General features: G+C 37.2%; 1 protein-coding gene across 1 annotated transcript in view; it reads right to left on the bottom strand.

Annotated features, from left to right (window-relative positions):
• Positions 1 to 6,805, bottom strand: part of TDO2 (tryptophan 2,3-dioxygenase) — a 31,612-nt gene extending 24,807 nt beyond the window's left edge. The window contains 4 exon segments of the mRNA XM_001375244.4: positions 672 to 742; positions 4,153 to 4,243; positions 6,030 to 6,132; positions 6,669 to 6,805. Of these exon segments, the coding sequence (XP_001375281.2) occupies positions 672 to 742; positions 4,153 to 4,243; positions 6,030 to 6,132; positions 6,669 to 6,703 (300 nt within the window). The 5' untranslated portion in view covers positions 6,704 to 6,805.
• Positions 6,806 to 18,331: the final 11,526 nt, after the last annotated feature.

The following is an 18,331-nucleotide window of genomic DNA, read 5'->3' as shown; positions in this document are numbered from 1 at the left end:
GAAGGAAGGAAGGAAGGAAGAAGAAAGAAAGAAAGAAAGAAAGAAAGAAAGAAAGAAAGAAAGAAAGAAAGAAGAAAGAAAGAAAGAAAGAAAGAAAGAAAGAAAGAAAGAAAGAAAGAAAGAAGAAGAAGGAAGGAAGGAAGGAAGGAAGGAAGGAAGGAAGGGAGGAAGGAAGGAAGGAAGGAAGGAAGGAAGGAAGGAAGGAAGGAAGGAAGGAAGGAAGGAAGGAAGGAAGGAAAAGAAAGAAAGAAAGAAAGAAAGAAAGAAAGAAAAGAAAGAAAGAAAGAAAGAAAGAAAGAAAGAAAGAAAGAAAGAAAGAAAGAAAGAAAGAAAGAAAGAAAGAAAGAAAGAAAGAGAAAGAAAGTTTTTAGAGACCCTAGAAGGTAATTGAAGCAACTTTTAGAAATAGATAATAGAATAGTCACTAAGACAGCCTGACTCACCAATCAGACTTTTTTCTTTGTTAAGTAGGATTAATGTTCTTTTTTGGCCATTGTTTTGGTTTTCATCTATACATGCCCCAATATCTCTTGCCAATGCTTTGTATGTAGTAAATGCTTGTTGGATTACATTGGTTAATTTTACATCCTACTAATTATATCATAGCTATTCCAAACAAAAGAAAACAAAATGCTGTCCTGAAATTATAGAATAAAATCAGTTTGACTTACATGGCCATGTTGAAAAATCTCCCGGACAGAATCTAATTCCCACAGAATTTGCTTAAACCACAGTTCATATGCTATAATAAGAAAATTAAGATTACAACTTGTTTTGCAGGACAAAGATTTGGAAACTAAACCTATCTCCATCAATTAAAGGATGGTTGAGCAAATTAAGAATATGAATATAATAGAATACTTTAGTAAGCTGTAAGAAGTGATCAAAAGAGGGGCAAAGAGGTAGTACAGTGGATAATGCACCAGCCCTGGAGTCAGGAGGATCCAGGTTCAAGTGTAGCCTCAGATACTCTCTATTAGTATGACCCTGGGCAAGTCAATTAGCTCTAATTATCTTGCCATTTTGTCTTGAGTTGTTATTAGGACAGAAAGTAAGGGTTTAAAAAAAAAAAGATGAAAGGGATGCTTTCAAATAAATCTGAGAAAACTTGCATGAATTGATACAGAGTAAAGTGAGCAGACCAGAAAAATAACTTATATAATAACAACACTTCGACAATATTCTAAGACTTTAGAACTCTGCTCAGTCTGATGTAAGAAGCAACAACTACTCATGATTCCGAAGGACAAATGATGAAGCGTGCTACCCACATGCTGACAGAGAAGTCATGGACTCAAGATACAGAATGAAATATATGTTTTAGTGCATGACCAGTGAGAGAATATATTTTGCTTGGCTGTATGTCTTTTTGCAAGGTTTTTTTCCCCTTTTCCTTTCCAACAGAAGGATAAAAATAAAAGTTACAAAAAGTTATTGATGGTTAGTCCAGGCCTCGAATTCTGAGGGCAATAGGCAAACAGGAAATAACACCAGATATTACCCTAGAAGTGAAGTCTTATTATTTTGCTCTTATTTTGACATGACATTCTCTCTGACATCTTTATTCAGACAAATCCAGTATGAGTCTAACTTTATTTGGGAAGGATGTTCATTTTAAAGCTGCCACTTTTATTCTGACTTTTGCCAAAGCAACAGTAATTATATAGGAAAACAATAACAAAGAAAGTAAAAATACTTTAAAAAAAAAAGCCCAAATTCTAGTCTGTACCTGCCTAATAATCCAATGAATCAGGAATTTACTAAGAAAATCTAGTCATAATTTTCGTCGCACAATTCAAAGAGTTTATTTCTGTGATAGAGAAACTCTGAAGGGCAGAGCCTGGAAGACATGCTGAGGTTTGCATCCACAGTGGGAGATGGTGGAGGAGGCTTGGAATCTTGAGGGAAGAGAGAGATTCCAGGTGGGAGACAGTTGATCTCTCTATCTTGAGACAGCAAAGGTGACTGGCTGATCAGAGATTGTCTCCTGAGCTATTCAAAGTCCTCATTGAAGCTAACCACCGTTTCCCCACAAAAAAAACACCAAGAATTGTGGCAGAAATTGAGAAGAATAAGAACAGCATCAGAAGATCTGACACAGCTCCTGTGACACCCTGGGTCTGGACATTGGTGCTGCTGTGATAAAGACCAGAGGTCACAAAACTCTGAACTTCTTAGAGACCAGGCTGGCAAGCTTGAATCTCTCAACTTTGGAGGGAGGAAAAAAGATATTTTAGACAGATAGGGACTTCCTTACCCTCTTTCCTATAAAATCCTACCTGCAGACATCTTGCTTATCTTGCCCCTAACCACCATTTGTTAGAATCAAGTTGTCAGTTATCTTAAAATGACTTCTTGGGGGAGCTGATTTCTCTCCCTTTCCCCCAGGAAAAAGGTTCACCCATTAAATCAGTTATCAGAGGGGAGTAAAGGCAGGGGTAGTGGAGAGACATATTTGAAGAAGACTGAAGGGGGGGGGGAATTCATCTCACCCTCCTTCTACCTTCTGGAAATTTATCATCAACTTTCCCTGTATTATACCCAAACTAACCTTCTAATACGTTTCTTTGAAGTGGGAAAAGAGTTGAACACAAATGGAGTATATACAAGTGAACAGCTTCAGCTTTTGTATTCAAATACTAACTTGGAATAGAAGCTGTATTTTTTTCTTGTGAAAGCTTTCATGGTGCTGTCTCCCCTAAGGCTAAACAAATTGTGGTACATGAAAGTAAGGGAATATTGGTGTCTTGTAAAAAAAAAAATGCTATGTATGAAGAATACAAAAAAAGCAGGAAAAATCAACATGAATTGACACAAAGTGAACTAATCAGAGCTAAGAAAATAATCTAAACAACTACACCAATGTAAATAGAAAGAATAATCACATTCTAGGGACAGCAAGGTAGCTCAGTGGGGATAGACAGACAGGCTTGAAGATGAGGTCCTGGGTTCAAATATGACCTCAGACACTTCCTAGCTGTGTGATCCTGGGCAAGTCACATAACCCTCATTGCCTAGCCCTTACCACTCTTTCTGTGTCTGTGTGAGACCTTTCTGTGTCTCAGCTCTTCTGCCTTGGAACCAATACACAGTATTAATTCTAAGATGGAAGGTAAGGGTTTAAAAAAAATCTATTTAAAGAATTAAAAAAAGAAAGTAACTGCTAGGAAAAATGGTCTCTAGGCCCCAGAGATCCCTTCTATTAGCTCCAGAGTGGTGAAGGTCTTGTTATTTGGGTGAGGGTGACAATATATTAGCAAACTTTGTTCTGGTGGATTTGAAATATCCCATCCTCTAACCTGTCCCTTGAGGGAATAAAATAGGGAACTGGTAGATTTTTATGGAAGGAAAATAGAGGAAGAAAGTGAAAATGAACTGTTATAGAGGTTAAAGAACTAGCCTTCCAATCAGGAAGAGCTGTTTTTGAGTGCCACTTCTGTTATATACAAACTGAGTGAGCCTATGCCAGTGACTTTGTCTTGTAGTATCTATCTCAAGCAACTCCCTAAAATTATAACTTTCAGAGAAGATGCCAATCTGCATCTGTAGAGGCAATTTCCCATATTGATGAAAGAACAGATTTAGTCTGAAATCTGTAATGTGGATTCCATGACTCAGCATAATCTCTGGAGCTGGGGGTAGGGGATGAAGGTGGGAAGGTGGATTGAATGAGAGCCCAGAACCTCTTTAAGTAGTTAAAGCTACTTGAAGAAAAGAGGAACACTAAAGTTATGCCTTATATTATCTAGAGCAAGACTTGCATGACTCCAGAACATTTAATTTGAGGCCAACTATCACCATTTTCTTAAAACAGAGTTTTGCAAAAACAAAGTTGGAAAATTGTAAAGTCTTATTTCTTTGTGAAATTATTATAGTTGGGAATTTTACCATTAAGTTAAGGGATAAAATAAGTAGCCATTCCTAAGTAGTCTCTTCAGTGTCCTATGGCATGCATGGATGGCCATTATAAGCCTACAGAAATAGACTCTTGGGGAATTTATTTGAGAGAGATTCAAAGCTGTAGACTCTCTCTATGTTCTTCCCTCTTCTGCCAATGGAAGTATAATTGTGCTCATCACTGCTACAATTAAGAGTGATGGAAATGGCCGTGTGCCAAGAAACTGTTGGTTCACTCTCCCTTCTGCAGCTTACCTTGGTGGGTGATAATAAAAAGATGTTCATCATGGATCTTATTTCCTTTCTTTTCACTCTGAAGTTCTTGGGCATCCAAAACTTTTTCCAGCTTTAACAAAAAGATCAGGAGAATCAGTTTGATATCCCACAACATGCTCATGGTCAAATTTTAAAAGACAGGAAAATAAAAATCAGATAAGTATTTTCAAATTCCCACCAAAATGTAAAAATTAAATTGACTTTTTTCTGAACAGACCATGGTTGAACAATGATTTTTCATCAAACAAGAAAGTGAACTGGCATCTTTTTAATTGGCAGTAGCACAAATATGTCCTATGCATTTCTTTTATTCTTCCTAGTAACATTCATTATAGACGAATACCATTAGAAGGACCTATTAATCAACCAGTTCAGATATATCACATGATAAAAGCTTGACAATCTGGTGTTCATTATTCCTGTCCCCTGATTCCAGAGGTTTCACCTTTTTGCTGAGTCTAGAAATACAAAGAAATAATCGATCTGTTCTTCCAAGGAAAATAGGGGCCAAAAATCACTTGCAGCTTGTTTTTTTTTTATCTGTTGAGTCACAAGCATTTATCAAGCACCTACTTTGTTCCTGATCCTATGCTAGGTGCCAAGGAGACAAACACAAGAATAAAAAGTCCCTCTCTAGGTCCTTTTATAGAATTATAGAATGTTGGAACTGGAAGGGATGATAGAGCTCATCGAGTCATAGCACCCAAAGGGGAGGAAACAAGAGGACCAAGTTGACTCTTTCTTTGTCCGTTACTTTTGTGCTCTGACAGGTAAGATCATGAGAGTGAGAGTTGGAAGGCACCTCCCAGAGGCCATTTAACCCAACCTCTCATTCCACAAATGAAACCTTGGAGGCCCAGAGAGGTCAGGGAATTTGCCAAGATCATACTGGTAGTTAGGAGCAGAGTCAGAATTTTTACTAGCATCTCCTGACCAGATCCAGTATTTTTACTACTTACTACCTTACCTGCCTCCTATTTTCCCTAAAGCTTTTCATTGTTTGTTTGTCCTTTTCAGTCATGTTTGACTGTTTGTAACCCTGTTTGGGGTTTTCTTTTCAACGACACTGGAGTGGTTTGCCATTTTCTTCTCCAGATCCTTTTTCAGATGAGTTACTGAGGCAAATGGGATGAAGTGATTTGCCCAGGGTCACACAGCTAATAAAGTATCCCAGATGTTTAATCTGACATGTCAAATGCTTTTATTTAAAAATCAAAAAGGAATTGTGGACATTAAATCGAGTTTCACTATGCTTGCCTTCAGGTAGAAAATCTCGACAGGAGAATCATTTACATGAACTAGACAGGGATTTATTGATAAAGCTTTGTTTGCATAAATTGGGCAATAACTGCTCCCTGTACTTTAGCAATCTGTCATCACTTCAGTGATATAGCAATACAATGAGCCTTGCCAACGGACTTGATTGGTTAACATAGTTTTCCAGTTCTAGAGCATCTCAGATTTACGTAAGGTTAGTATATGTGTTGTTTTGTTTTTGTTTTTGTTTTTTTTGCCTGAAAGATGCCTTTTCTCACTAATAACCAATGGGTTGATTACTCCATGCTATTAGATTGCTGGCTTGCATTTCCATTAGCTTGTCTTGGTCAAGATACCTCTTATAGAAAGTTTTGGAGTAGTTTCCAGGCATTATGTGTAAATGTGTGTTTCTGTGGGTCCGTCCGTGTATATGCATGTGTGTCTGAGACCTAGATTTAAGGAAGCACACAGTTGAAGTAAAAAAGATCAATGTAGACTGACTCTAGAGGCTATCTTGTGTCTAACTGTTTGGTGACTAAGATAGAAAAGCAAGCAAACAGCCGTAACCACATGTAACAACACCTAAATCTGACACTTACGTGTAGGTAGTTTCCATAGATGAGTCCTCCTTTACTGGCTTTATTTATTCCAGCCTGTGATTTGTCTTCATTGTCTTCTAGACGTAACCTGTTCCAAGCATATCTAGATACCCAATAAATAAGGCAAAGCAGAGAGAGTGAAGAAGACAGGAGATGAGAAAACAGGAGACAGGAGATAAAGGGAGAGGGAGAGAGAGAGACAGAGGCACAGAGAGAGCGACAGACAGAGACAGACAGAGATAGAGAGAGACAGAGAGAGGAGGGAGAGACAGAGATGGCGAGGGAAAGAGATAAACAGAGACAGACCGACAGATAGACAGAGACAGAGAGAGAGAGAGAGAGAGAGAGAGAGAGAGAGAGAGAGAGAGACAAAGAGGGAGAACTTTAGTGATTTAACTAGTAAAACTAGTTATTGAAATTAGTTAACTATTAAAACTAGTAAAAGTTAAAGAACTACTGATTGAACTAGTAAAAGGTCTTAAGATTCAACCCATGAGTTACAAGAGTGTAGAGTCAATGCACTGCTCAGATGAGAAAAATAAGCCAGAGCTTATTTATTCAGCAATCTAAACTTTCTCACTGCATCTTCCTTAGCCATTCAAAGTGGTCACCGAGGACTTGGTGTCACTCTATACTCACCCAAAATTGTTTCCTAAAAAGGGACACCCACTCATGGTAATGGTTTAGTTCTCAAAGGCAATTGATTGTCTCTGTTCTGGAATGGGATCGTCATTGACTTTCTCAGGTGTAGCACAGCTGACTTTTATGTACCCTGCCTACCCAAGAGCAGCCAATCGCCTCTGAGCATTCTGCTTCTCCACTCCTATCACTTATGCCCGCAGGGGCTGAACACGATTTATAAAATTTTAAAGCTGCAACATCCCCAGTAGCCGATCTGGAGTGGATTTGTATTGCTACGTAATTTTTTTGTGGATTTGTATTGCTACGTAATTTTTTTAAGATAAAAATGTTCCATTTAGAACATGTCATTTTCCAGTAGGAATCAGAAAAGGTTTTCACTTGGATCCAAAGTGTCTAAAGCAAAAGTGCATTGAATGGATCAGTAGAAGAGCATTGTGGTTATTGGCTTGAAATGGTTATTCTGGACTAATGTATATAACAATTTTAGTGAGCACCAAGTTCCTAAGATGTCAAATTTGTTCTCTCTTGGCTCTCATCTTCAGGATTCTGGAGAAGGATGTCAACATAAATAAATCCTTAATCCTTACCTCCCATGACACCCTTCATATTCTGTTAGACCACTTCCAGCTAGAATTAGCAATTCAATTCCAAACAAATTTTAACCTCACCTTTGGGGTTAAACTGCAGTTTTATTGACTGATAAGACAAGTTAATATAAGTGGAATTCTGGGGATAATTCAGCTCCTAAAGGGTGGTTTTGCTTGGATTAGCAAAGTAATTGTGTAAACTGTACATAGATGTCAGACGACCTGAATACTACAACTCACTCTGTAGCAATTACTGTATTTAACTGTGTGGCCTTAGGCAAAGGAGCATCCTGGAATTATTTCCTCATCTGTAAAAATAAGGGTTCCTTAAAAAAAAAAGAATGTTAAAATATTGTTTTTATATGTAATAGAGAAAAAATAAATTTAAAAATTTTTAAATAATAAGAAGAGGTTTGAAAATCTGTAATTAAGATTCTATGATACTGTAAGAGTAGGCCATATTGTAATGATATTTCTAATAAAATAATAATAATGGCTGGCATTTTTATACTGTTTTAAATGCATAAAGTATTTTGTATGGATGTTTTTGATCCTCATCAGTGCTGTGTATTATTATCCCAAATTTTCACATGAGGAAATTTAAGCTCAATATGTTGTCCTTGGTCACTCACTTAATGTCAGAGGTAGATTTCAAATTTAAATCTCTCTGATTCCAAGACTATCATTTTTTTCTACTGCATGATGCTTTGGGGCAGCTGGGTGGCTCAATGGATAGAGAGCCAGGCCTGAGGATGGGAGGTCCTAGGTTCAAATCTGGCCTCAGATACTTCTGAGAAGTATGACCCTGGGCAAGTCATTTAATCTCCATAGCCTAGGCCTTACCCTTCTTCCATTTTAAAACCAATACATAGCATTGAATCTAAGATGGAAGGTAAGAGAACCTCAATTGCTAAATTCTCATCACTAGCTCTACTATAGGATGCTTTGAAGGCTTGGAAATGTGTACATTCTTTCTCCTTTGGTTTGCATAGTCCATGAATAAGGTAATGTCATGCTACAGTGAAGATGAGAGCCATGACCAAAGTTTGTTTTTTTTCATTTTGTTTTGTTTGCTCTATAATTCCCTGTACAACACAATATTTAGAATTATCAGGAGGAGGCCACTCTCTCACACGTGGAATTTGAAAACTGAGAATAATCAATAAGACCTCTTTCCATTTGGCTGGTCCACTAGTCATATGTTGGCAATGAATGATGCTAAGTAATTTACTTTGGCCTTTTTTAAAGGCCTGTGCTTTGGGAAGGTTATTCTGCCACATAAGCATCAGCATGATGAAGGGAAATTCTTTTTCCCGCAAGGTGGTAAAGTATTTTTAGAATTGGATGTTTTGGTAAATTCTGACAAATTTCTTGCCCCATTTGTCCTCCTAATACATAAAATTCCACTTTTCCATTAATTAGTCATATATCTATAGAATTCAAATCATTTGCATGTGAACAGGTACATATTTAACAATTAGGTCTGAAAAAAAGTGTGGTACACTTTTAAATCTAATCTGCATATTAACATTTTTTATGTCATTTTCTTTCTCAACAGTCAAAACAAAATGGCAGAGGAATGGCAGAGGATGAACTGGAAAGGTAGTGTGTCATGGAAACCACAAGCACGAATTTGGGCACATTTTGGGAGATGGTAGAGGATAAAAGAGCTATCTATGGTCCATGGAGTCACAAAGAGTCAGACAAACTGAACAACAAGTTGTTCTCAGTTTTCTGATCTGAAGTTTTCAGTTTTCTAACTGAAAAACGAGTGAATGAAAAATTCCTGAAAATGTGAGAGTTGAACTAGATAGCCTCCAAGAGGTCCAATGCTCTGTGCATGTGGGTGTGTAAGGTGGATAAGGTGTATGTGGTATGTGTATATAACATAGCTTGTTTTGAAATTTCAGAATTGGAACATTTACCTTCTCACTCTGATTCCTCCTTTGTCATTCTGTCTTTGTTCTATGTATTTAACTCTGTAAAATCAGGAATGGTTGCAATTTCCAATATTTGACAAAAGAACTTAGAGCAGGGGATCCAATCATAAATTTGCTGGTACTTTATACAATTTATAAATATGTGAAAAGTTTAAGGATGTAACGTCCAAAATGATCAGATTTGGCTTTTCAAGTGGTTATAACAGTTTCAAGAGATGATCCCCAACAGTCAAGCAAAGATGCTCAAAAGGAATTTGGAAAGGGAGAAGGATCGTCCATTTCACAAATTTATGTGAAATTTCACAAATTTATGGTAGCTAAATGGCACCGTAGATAGACTATTCAGTCTGCATTCATGAATACTCAAGGTCAGACGAACCAGTCTCAAATACTTGACTTTGAGCTAGTCACTTAATCTCTGACTCAGTTTCCTCAACTGTAAAATGGATATATTAACCCCAACCTCAAAGTTTTTGTGAGAACAGAATGAAATAATATTTTAAACCATTTAGTGTTGTAAATGACCATCGTGTGATATAAATTCTAGTTTTTATCATTAAGTAGGTATATGTAATATTATATGACTATATATTATTATATTTATCTTCACATATATCATTCTTGCCCAGCCAAAAACTGAAAGAATTAACATCTGTGAAATGTCCCTTTGTACATACTGTTTCCTTTTTTCACTGTCTACTAAATAAAAACTCAGCTGTGAGTTTTAAATCTTCCTGTCTTCTCCTTTAAAATGAAGCCTTAGAAGGCAACTGGGTAGCTCAATGGATTGAGAGTCAGGCCTAGAGACAGGAGGTCCTAGGTTCAAATCTGGCCTCATACATTTCTGTAGCTGTGTGACCCTGGGCAAGTCCCTTAAACACCATTGCCTAGCCCTTACCACTCTTCTGCCTTGGAAGTAATACACAGTATTGATTCTAAGACAAAAGGTAAGGATTAAAAAAAAAAAGAACGAAACCTTAATCCAAAAAATGTTAGGAATACTATGGCTTATACTAAGACTGGGAAGATGAAAGCAGGGAGGCTAAAAAAAAAATCTTATTTTAATAGATTTGGTTTAAAATTATGAGAACATGTTCTCCAGGGATACAGAGAGAAGAGAGAACGAAAAAAAGGGACATGGAAAGAAAAATTAGGAGAGGTTGATGGTAAACTAAATAGAAGTACAAGGAAAACAAGAGGCCACATGACACAGTGAATATGATATTGGACTTGGAATCTGGAAGATTTCAGTTCAAAGCTTGCTTCAAGCACTTAGCTAGCTGCATAATCCTTTACAAAACCAAGAAACTCAATTTCTTTATTTCCAAAAAAAAAAAAGCTTCTGGCACTAAATCTCTGAACCTGTAATATTATGGAAACAAAATAATCCATCTAGCCCAGTTCCTCAAGATGATCCCATGGTTGGCCTCTTGATCATGCCTCAAAGGAAAGAAATGTTCTCCCAAATGGCCTCACTTTCTATTTTAGAAAGCAGGCGTGGATTTAACATGGATTTGTCTAATTCTTTTTGAAGCTATATAATTTTCAGTTAACTGTCAATCCTTTGTAATGAATTACATATGTATTGAGTAAACAATCAATAAATATTAGACAATTACTCATATAGTTGGAGAAATATCTTCCCCACTTTTGTCCTGAACTTGTGCCTTTTAAAAATAAAAGTATAGGGGCAGCTAGGTGACTCAATGAATAGAGAGCCAGGATGGGAGAAAGAGGGTACAGGGTTCAAATCTAGCCTCAGACAACTTCCTAGCAGTATGACCCTGGGCAAGTCACTTAAACCCCATCCCTTACCACTCTTCTACCATGCAACCAACACTTATTATTGATTCTAAGATGAAAGTTATTTTTTTAAATAATAATAAAATAAAGATATATGCCCTCTCTTTCTACTATACTAAAATTGGGTGTTAACATTTGTTCATTTTCCATCTTTAATCCCTCTTCATATGTTTTCAATATAACTTCATGATTATAAATTTGAAAGACTAAGAAAATGGCGGCTTCAATGATGGAAAGATATGAATTACCTACCTTTTTCATTCTGACTTCATTCTATATGCTTGGCTCTGACATTATAGGATTGATTGTAATCAATATATATTTTTTAAATGGCATTTATCACAGAGTGCCACATTATAATTTTGCTGAGATTTTATAAACTTTGTGAACCTGTGTAAAGTTGGGAGCTGTTGATGGCCAAGATAAGCAGATGTTAAACATATCAAATGGGAGGCTCAGGTTGTAATATGTGCATTGCTGCTCTCAAATGAAGCAGCCAAATAACAATAGGAAAACACCTGCTCTTTTTGGAGCACTAGTATATGCTATCAGAGCCCCAGAATCAAGAGCTACAAATAAACAAACAAATGAACAACAACAAAAAAAAACCAAATAGCTAAATGAAAGAATGAATGTATAGATGGAGAAATAAACACGTAAATGAATGAATAAGTTAATGAATGAATGACTGATGATCATAATGATAATAAATAGCATTTATATAATACTTTAAAGTTTGTTAAGCAGCTTCCTAGGCTAGCCTGCACAGGAATGTGTTTTCTGACAACCCTGATAAGTGGTCCTCTAGTCCACCCTTAAAGACTTCCAGAGACAGACTCTGCCCTGGGAAAGCTCTATTTTTAAGTAGAAAGTGTTTAATTATATCCCAATAGGACTCTCTGCAATTTCTCCTATTGCAACTTCCCCCATTGTTTCTAGCCTTCTTTAATGTTATACTTCAAATGTTAGAAAACAGATGATTTATCCCCACAAATCTTTTCTTTTCTACACTAATTCCACCACATTCTCTTATTCAGTGTTCATATATCATGTTCTCCAGTCATGTTGAATCACCTATACATATTCTCAGTTTTTGACTGACTGCATTAAGGTCTTCATCCATGCAGTTGCATCAGTTAAGCCCCATGACAGTCAACACATAGGATTTATTTTATCGAATGAATCATGAGGGGAAATTCAGTTACTTTTAAAATTCTAGGACATTACAACTGTAGACTATATCCCAACCCAGGCCCCATTATTGCTAAGTTTGAATTATTGTACTTTGGAATAGTTTGTATCTGGGGGAATTTTAAATTATCTCTATATGGTGTCACATGCAATTAAGAAGGAAGAGGATACCCCAAGCTAATTTGATTATAATTGAAACTTTCACTGTTATGGCTTGGGCAAAAAAATTGCAATATAGAGATCCTTGCATGCATTTGAAGGTTGTAATAATGTCCCAAGGAAACAATGGAATTGTGCAATAGCAAGTGTCAAATTTGCTTTATTATGCCTTGAAGGTATAACCTCATCAGATGGTAATCATTTAGAGGAAAATATTCAAAACTAATAGACTGTCCACAATTTGCATCCCATAATATATATATGCAAAAAAATTCTGGGAAAAGCAAATCATTCAACACAAATTGACTATATTCAGTGTTCCTTTGTCAGTTATGCAAATATGTGCAGAAAACTGACTTTGTTTGACTACAACATTCTTCTTTTCTATGTCCTGGATGCCCTCATGCCTACTTAAGTTTTGTCAAGAGTGTTAGCCAAGAGAGCTACTGAGTTCCCCCCCCCCAATACAGTGAATAGAAGATCTTGCCTAAATCAAATTCAAGCTGAATTTCTAATGGTTTCTGACACAGTAGATCAAGCTAAGTCTTATGGGTGTCCCTCTAAGTAATAATCTCCATAATTCATTTTACCCCCCTCCAGGGAAGCTCTGACAACATCAATACCTGACTTGTATATGTGTTTCTATCTCTCAAATTGCTCTCAGCTCCCTTGGAAATCTCAGGCAAAGAAGGAAATTTAAAACAGAGGAGTTCCATGTAAAAGAGCAACAAACACAAAACATCTCCTGAATCCTCAGCAAACCAGCAAGAGTGTTCTTCATGCTGGTGGCTGTATTTGTACCCAAAGATACCTGCAACTTTTTAAGTGAAATACCTCCAATGCATACTTATCAGAGGGCCATGGCAGCTAAATGTTTTTTTTTTCATATTAAATTATATTTTTTTAAAAAGGATTTATACACTTCCGGGTAATCATGGATGCAATCTAGACGCCACACGCTTCCTCTCCCCGGCACTGAATAAAATAGACTACATCAAAGGAGCATAAAAATCACCTTTGGCGGAACAGGACTCCCCAGTACCCCACAGAGGCGAAGGTACGTGGGGCTTGAACATTTCCACACTATAATAAGAAGGAGGAAAAGCTTGCACAGAAACATGAACTGAGACCCCTCCTCACCCTCCCCCACCAAACCAGAGTGAGCTACCTGAGAGCTCACTGGGACAGCGAGTGAGTGGGGAACATCTCTGTCTGGGGGGAGGGGGGCACTCCAGGGTCCTTGAGATCTGGGGACTGCCAGGAAAAAAACATCTCAGGGCAGTTTCACAGGAGAACCCGGCGCTGAGCACGGGGGTCCACGGAGCTATACTTGAGGCGGTTGTGCTGAACATCTGGGTGGAGCTAAACACCAGGGGTGGACCATGCGCTGATTATCTGGGTGGAGCTGAACACCTGGGCAGTGTGGCTGTGATCAGGGGCCCAGCGCTCTAAGAAACCTCGGAGACTGGGAAGAACTAGTCTGAGGCAACCTAAATTCACAGAAAACCCGTTCATACCACCCAGACCCCAGACCAAAAAGAAAAGAGGAATAAAACCACCAAAGGGATGGCTCACATGGCCCAAAATCAAGCCTCCAGGAATAAAGGGAAAAAGGTGACTATTGAAAACTTTTATGGTGGACGTACCCAAGGAAAAGAAGAGAATGAGGAGGAAATCCAAAAAAAAATCAGAAAATGCCTCCCAAAATGGAAACTATCAACAAGCTCTGGAAGATCTCAAACTGGAGCTTACCCAAAATATGGAAACCTGGAAAGAAAAATGGGAGAAAGGGATCAGCAGTCTGACAGATAAGACTGCTCAATTGGAAAAAGAGCTCGAAGCATCCAATAGAAGGGCAGACAAAGCTGAAAAGCAAAACCAGTCCCTAACAACCAGAATTAAGCAACTCAAAGAAAGTGAGATCATAAAACAGCAAGAATCAATAAAGCAAACCCAAAAAATTAATGAATTAGAAGAAAACATAAAATATTTCACTGAGAAGGTCACCGATCTGGAAAACAGAGGGAGAAGAGATAACCTCCGAATTATCGGTCTCCCAGAAAAACCAGAGATAAACCATAAACTCGATATTATTCTACAGGAGATTATAAAAGAAAATTGCCCCCACGTTCTGGAGCAAGGGGGCAAAATACAAATAGAAAGGGTTCATAGAACACCCTCTATACTAAATCCCCAAAAGACAAACCCTAGGAATGTAATTGCCAAATTCAAGAGCTTCCAAGAAAAGGAGAAAATCCTACAAGAAGCCAAGAAGAGGAGCTTCAGATATAAGGGGGCTCCCATAAGGATCACACACGACTTAGCGGCTAACACACTAAGAGACCGCAAAGCATGGAACACGATATTTAGAAAGGCAAGAGAGCTGGGTCTCCAACCAAGAATCAACTACCCAGCAAAACTGACTATATACTTCCAGAGGAAAGTATGGGCATTCAACAAAATAGAAGATTTCCAAGCATTTGCTAAGAAAAGACCAGAGCTCTGTGGAAAGTTCAATATCCAAGCACAGAAAGCAAGAGAAACATGAAAAGCTAAATATGAAAGAAAGGGAAAAGGAGATAAATCTTACCTTTTTTTAAGTCAAACTCTCTTCTATAAGGACTACATTTACATCAAATTATATATATTAATATGTGGGGAAAATGTTTTGTGTAACTCTCAAAAATTGTAGCATCATAAGAGTAGTTAGAAGAAACATGCATAGGGAAAGATTGGGGCATTAAGAAGATTTGGGGAAAGTGGGGGCAAAGAAAGGAAAAGGGAGGGGGGAACTGTCGATAATACTAAAATTTACTTCAAGAAATGGGGGGGGGACTTAATAGAATAATCTTTCCCATATAAAGATACACATGGGAAGGGGAGGGGAAGAACTCTCATATGAGAAGGAGAGGAAGAGAGCGTGAAGTGGAATTACTTAAACCTTACTCTCAGTGAAATCAAATCTGAGAGGGAAGAACATCTAGATCCAGTGGGATCCTGAATTCTATCTTATCCATTAGGGCAAGAAAGAAAGGAAAATTAAGGGGGGGGGCATAAAAAGGGAGGGAAGAAGAGGGGGGAGGGGAAGGGAGCACAAAAAGGGAGGGGCTAGAAAGGGAAGCATCTCAAGGGAGGGGACTAGGGGGACTGACCTAAAGTAAATCACTGGTTCAAAAGGAGATAGTTAAAGAAGAAAGGTCAGAACTAGGGGAAGGTATCAAAATGCCAGCGAATCCACAAATGACAATCATAACTTTGAATGTGAATGGGATGAACTCACCCATAAAACGTAGACAAATAGCAGATTGGATTAGAATCCAAAACCCTACCATTTGTTGTCTTCAAGAAACACATATGAGGCGGGTTGACACTCACAAGGTTAGAATTAGAGGTTGGAGTAAGACCTTTTGGGCCTCAACTGATAGAAAGAAGGCAGGAGTTGCAATCATGATATCTGACAAAGCCAAAGCACAAATATACCTGATCAAAAGGGATAGGGAAGGTCAATATATTCTGCTAAAAGGGAGTATAGACAATGAGGAAATATCACTAATCAACATGTATGCACCAAATGGTATAGCATCCAAATTTTTAATAGAGAAACTAGGAGAATTGAAGGAGGAAATAGACAGTAAACCCATATTAGTGGGAGACTTGAACCAACCACTATCAAATTTAGATAAATCAAAACAAAAAATAAACAAGAAAGAGGTAAAAGAGGTGAATGAAATTTTAGAAAAATTAGAGTTAACAGACATATGGAGAAAAATAAATAGGGACAAAAAGGAATACACCTTCTTTTCAGCACCACATGGCACATTCACAAAAATAGATCATACACTAGGTCACAGAAACATGGCACTCAAATGCAGAAAAGCAGAAATAATAAATGCAGCCTTTTCAGATCACAAGGCAATAAAAATATTGATCGGTAAGGGTACATGGAGAACCAAATCAAAAATTAATTGGAAATTAAATAATATGATACTCCAAAATCAGATAGTTAGAGAAGAAATCATAGAAACAATTAATAATTTCATTGAAGAAAATGACAACGGCGAAACATCCTTTTAAACCTTATGGGATGCAGCCAAGGCAGTACTTAGAGGAAAATTCATATCCCTGAGTGCATATATTAACAAATTAGGGAGGACAGAGACCAAGGAATTGGAAATGCAAATTTAAAAACTTGAGAATGAACAAATTAAAAACCCCCAGAAGAAAACCATACTAGAGATCCTAAAAATTAAGGGAGAAATTAATAAAATAGAAAGTGACAGAACTATTGAGCTAATAAACAAGACTAGAAGCTGGTACTTTGAAAAAATAGACAAAAAAGACAAAGTACTGGTTAATCTAATTAAAAAGAGGAAAGAAGAAAGGCAAATTAACAGCATCAAGGATGAAAAGGGGGATCTCACCTCCAATGAAGAGGAAATTAAGGCAATCATTAAAAACTACTTTGCCCAACTATATGGCAATAAATATACCAACTTGGGTGATATGGATGAATATTTACAAAACTACAAATTGTCTAGACTAACAGAAGAAGAAATAGATTTCTTAAATAATCCCATATCAGAAAAAGAAATCCAACAGGCCATCAAAGAACTTCCTAAGAAAAATTCCCCAGGGCCTGATGGATTCACCAGTGAATTCTATCAAACATTCAGAGAACAGTTAATCCCAATACTATACAAACTATTTGACATAATAAGCAAAGAGGGAGTTCTACCAAACTCCTTTTATGACACAAGCATGGTACTGATTCCAAAACCAGGCAGGCCAAAAACAGAGAAAGAAAATTATAGACCAATCTCCCTAATGAATATAGATGCAAAAATCTTAAATAGGATACTAGCAAAAAGACTCCAGCAAATGATCAGAAGGGTCATCCACCATGATCAAGTAGGATTTATACCAGGGATGCAGGGCTGGTTCAATATTAGGAAAACCATCCACATAATTGACCACATCAACAAGCAAACCAACAAGAACCACATTATTATCTCAATAGATGCAGAAAAAGCCTTTGATAAAATACAACACCCATTCCTATTAAAAACACTAGAAAGCATAGGAATAGAAGGGTCATTCCTAAAAATAACAAACAGTATATATCTAAAACCAACAGCTAATATCATCTGCAATGGGGATAAACTAGATGCATTCCCAATAAGATCAGGAGTGAAACAAGGATGCCCATTATCACCTCTACTATTTGACATTGTACTAGAAACACTAGCAGTAGCAATTAGAGAAGATAAAGGAATTGAAGGCATCAAAATAGGCAAGGAGGAGACCAAGTTATCACTCTTTGCGGATGGCATGATGGTCTACTTAAAGAATCCTAGAGATTCAACCAAAAAGCTAATTGAAATAATCAACAACTTTAGCAAAGTTGCAGGATACAAAATAAACCCACATAAATCATCAATTTTTCTATATATCTCCAACACAGCTCAGCAGCAAGAACTAGAAAGAGAAATCCCATTCAAAATCACCTTAGACAAAATAAAATACCTAGGAATCTACCTCCCAAGACAAACACAGGAACTATATGAACACAACTACAAAACACTCTCCACACAACTAAAACTAGACTTGAACAAATGGAAAAACATTAACTGCTCATGGATAGGACGAGCCAATATAATAAAAATGACCATCCTACCCAAACTTATTTATCTATTTAGTGCCATACCCATTGAACTACCAAAATACTTCTTCACTGATTTAGAAAAAAACATAACAAAGTTCATTTGGAAGAACAAAAGATCAAGGATATCCAGGGAAATAATGAAAAAAAAACACATATGATGGGGGCCTTGCAGTCCCTGACCTAAAACTATATTACAAAGCAGCAGTCATCAAAACAATTTGGTACTGGCTAAGAAACAGAAAGGAAGATCAGTGGAATAGACTGGGGGAAAGCAACCTCAGCAAGACAGTATACGATAAACCCAAAGATCCCAGCTTT

This window comes from Monodelphis domestica, chromosome 6, assembly GCF_027887165.1.
Source record: "Monodelphis domestica isolate mMonDom1 chromosome 6, mMonDom1.pri, whole genome shotgun sequence".
NCBI lineage: Eukaryota > Metazoa > Chordata > Mammalia > Didelphimorphia > Didelphidae > Monodelphis > Monodelphis domestica.
The sequence above is the reverse complement of the archived record's forward strand: the minus strand, read 5'-3'. Positions and strand labels throughout refer to the sequence as shown.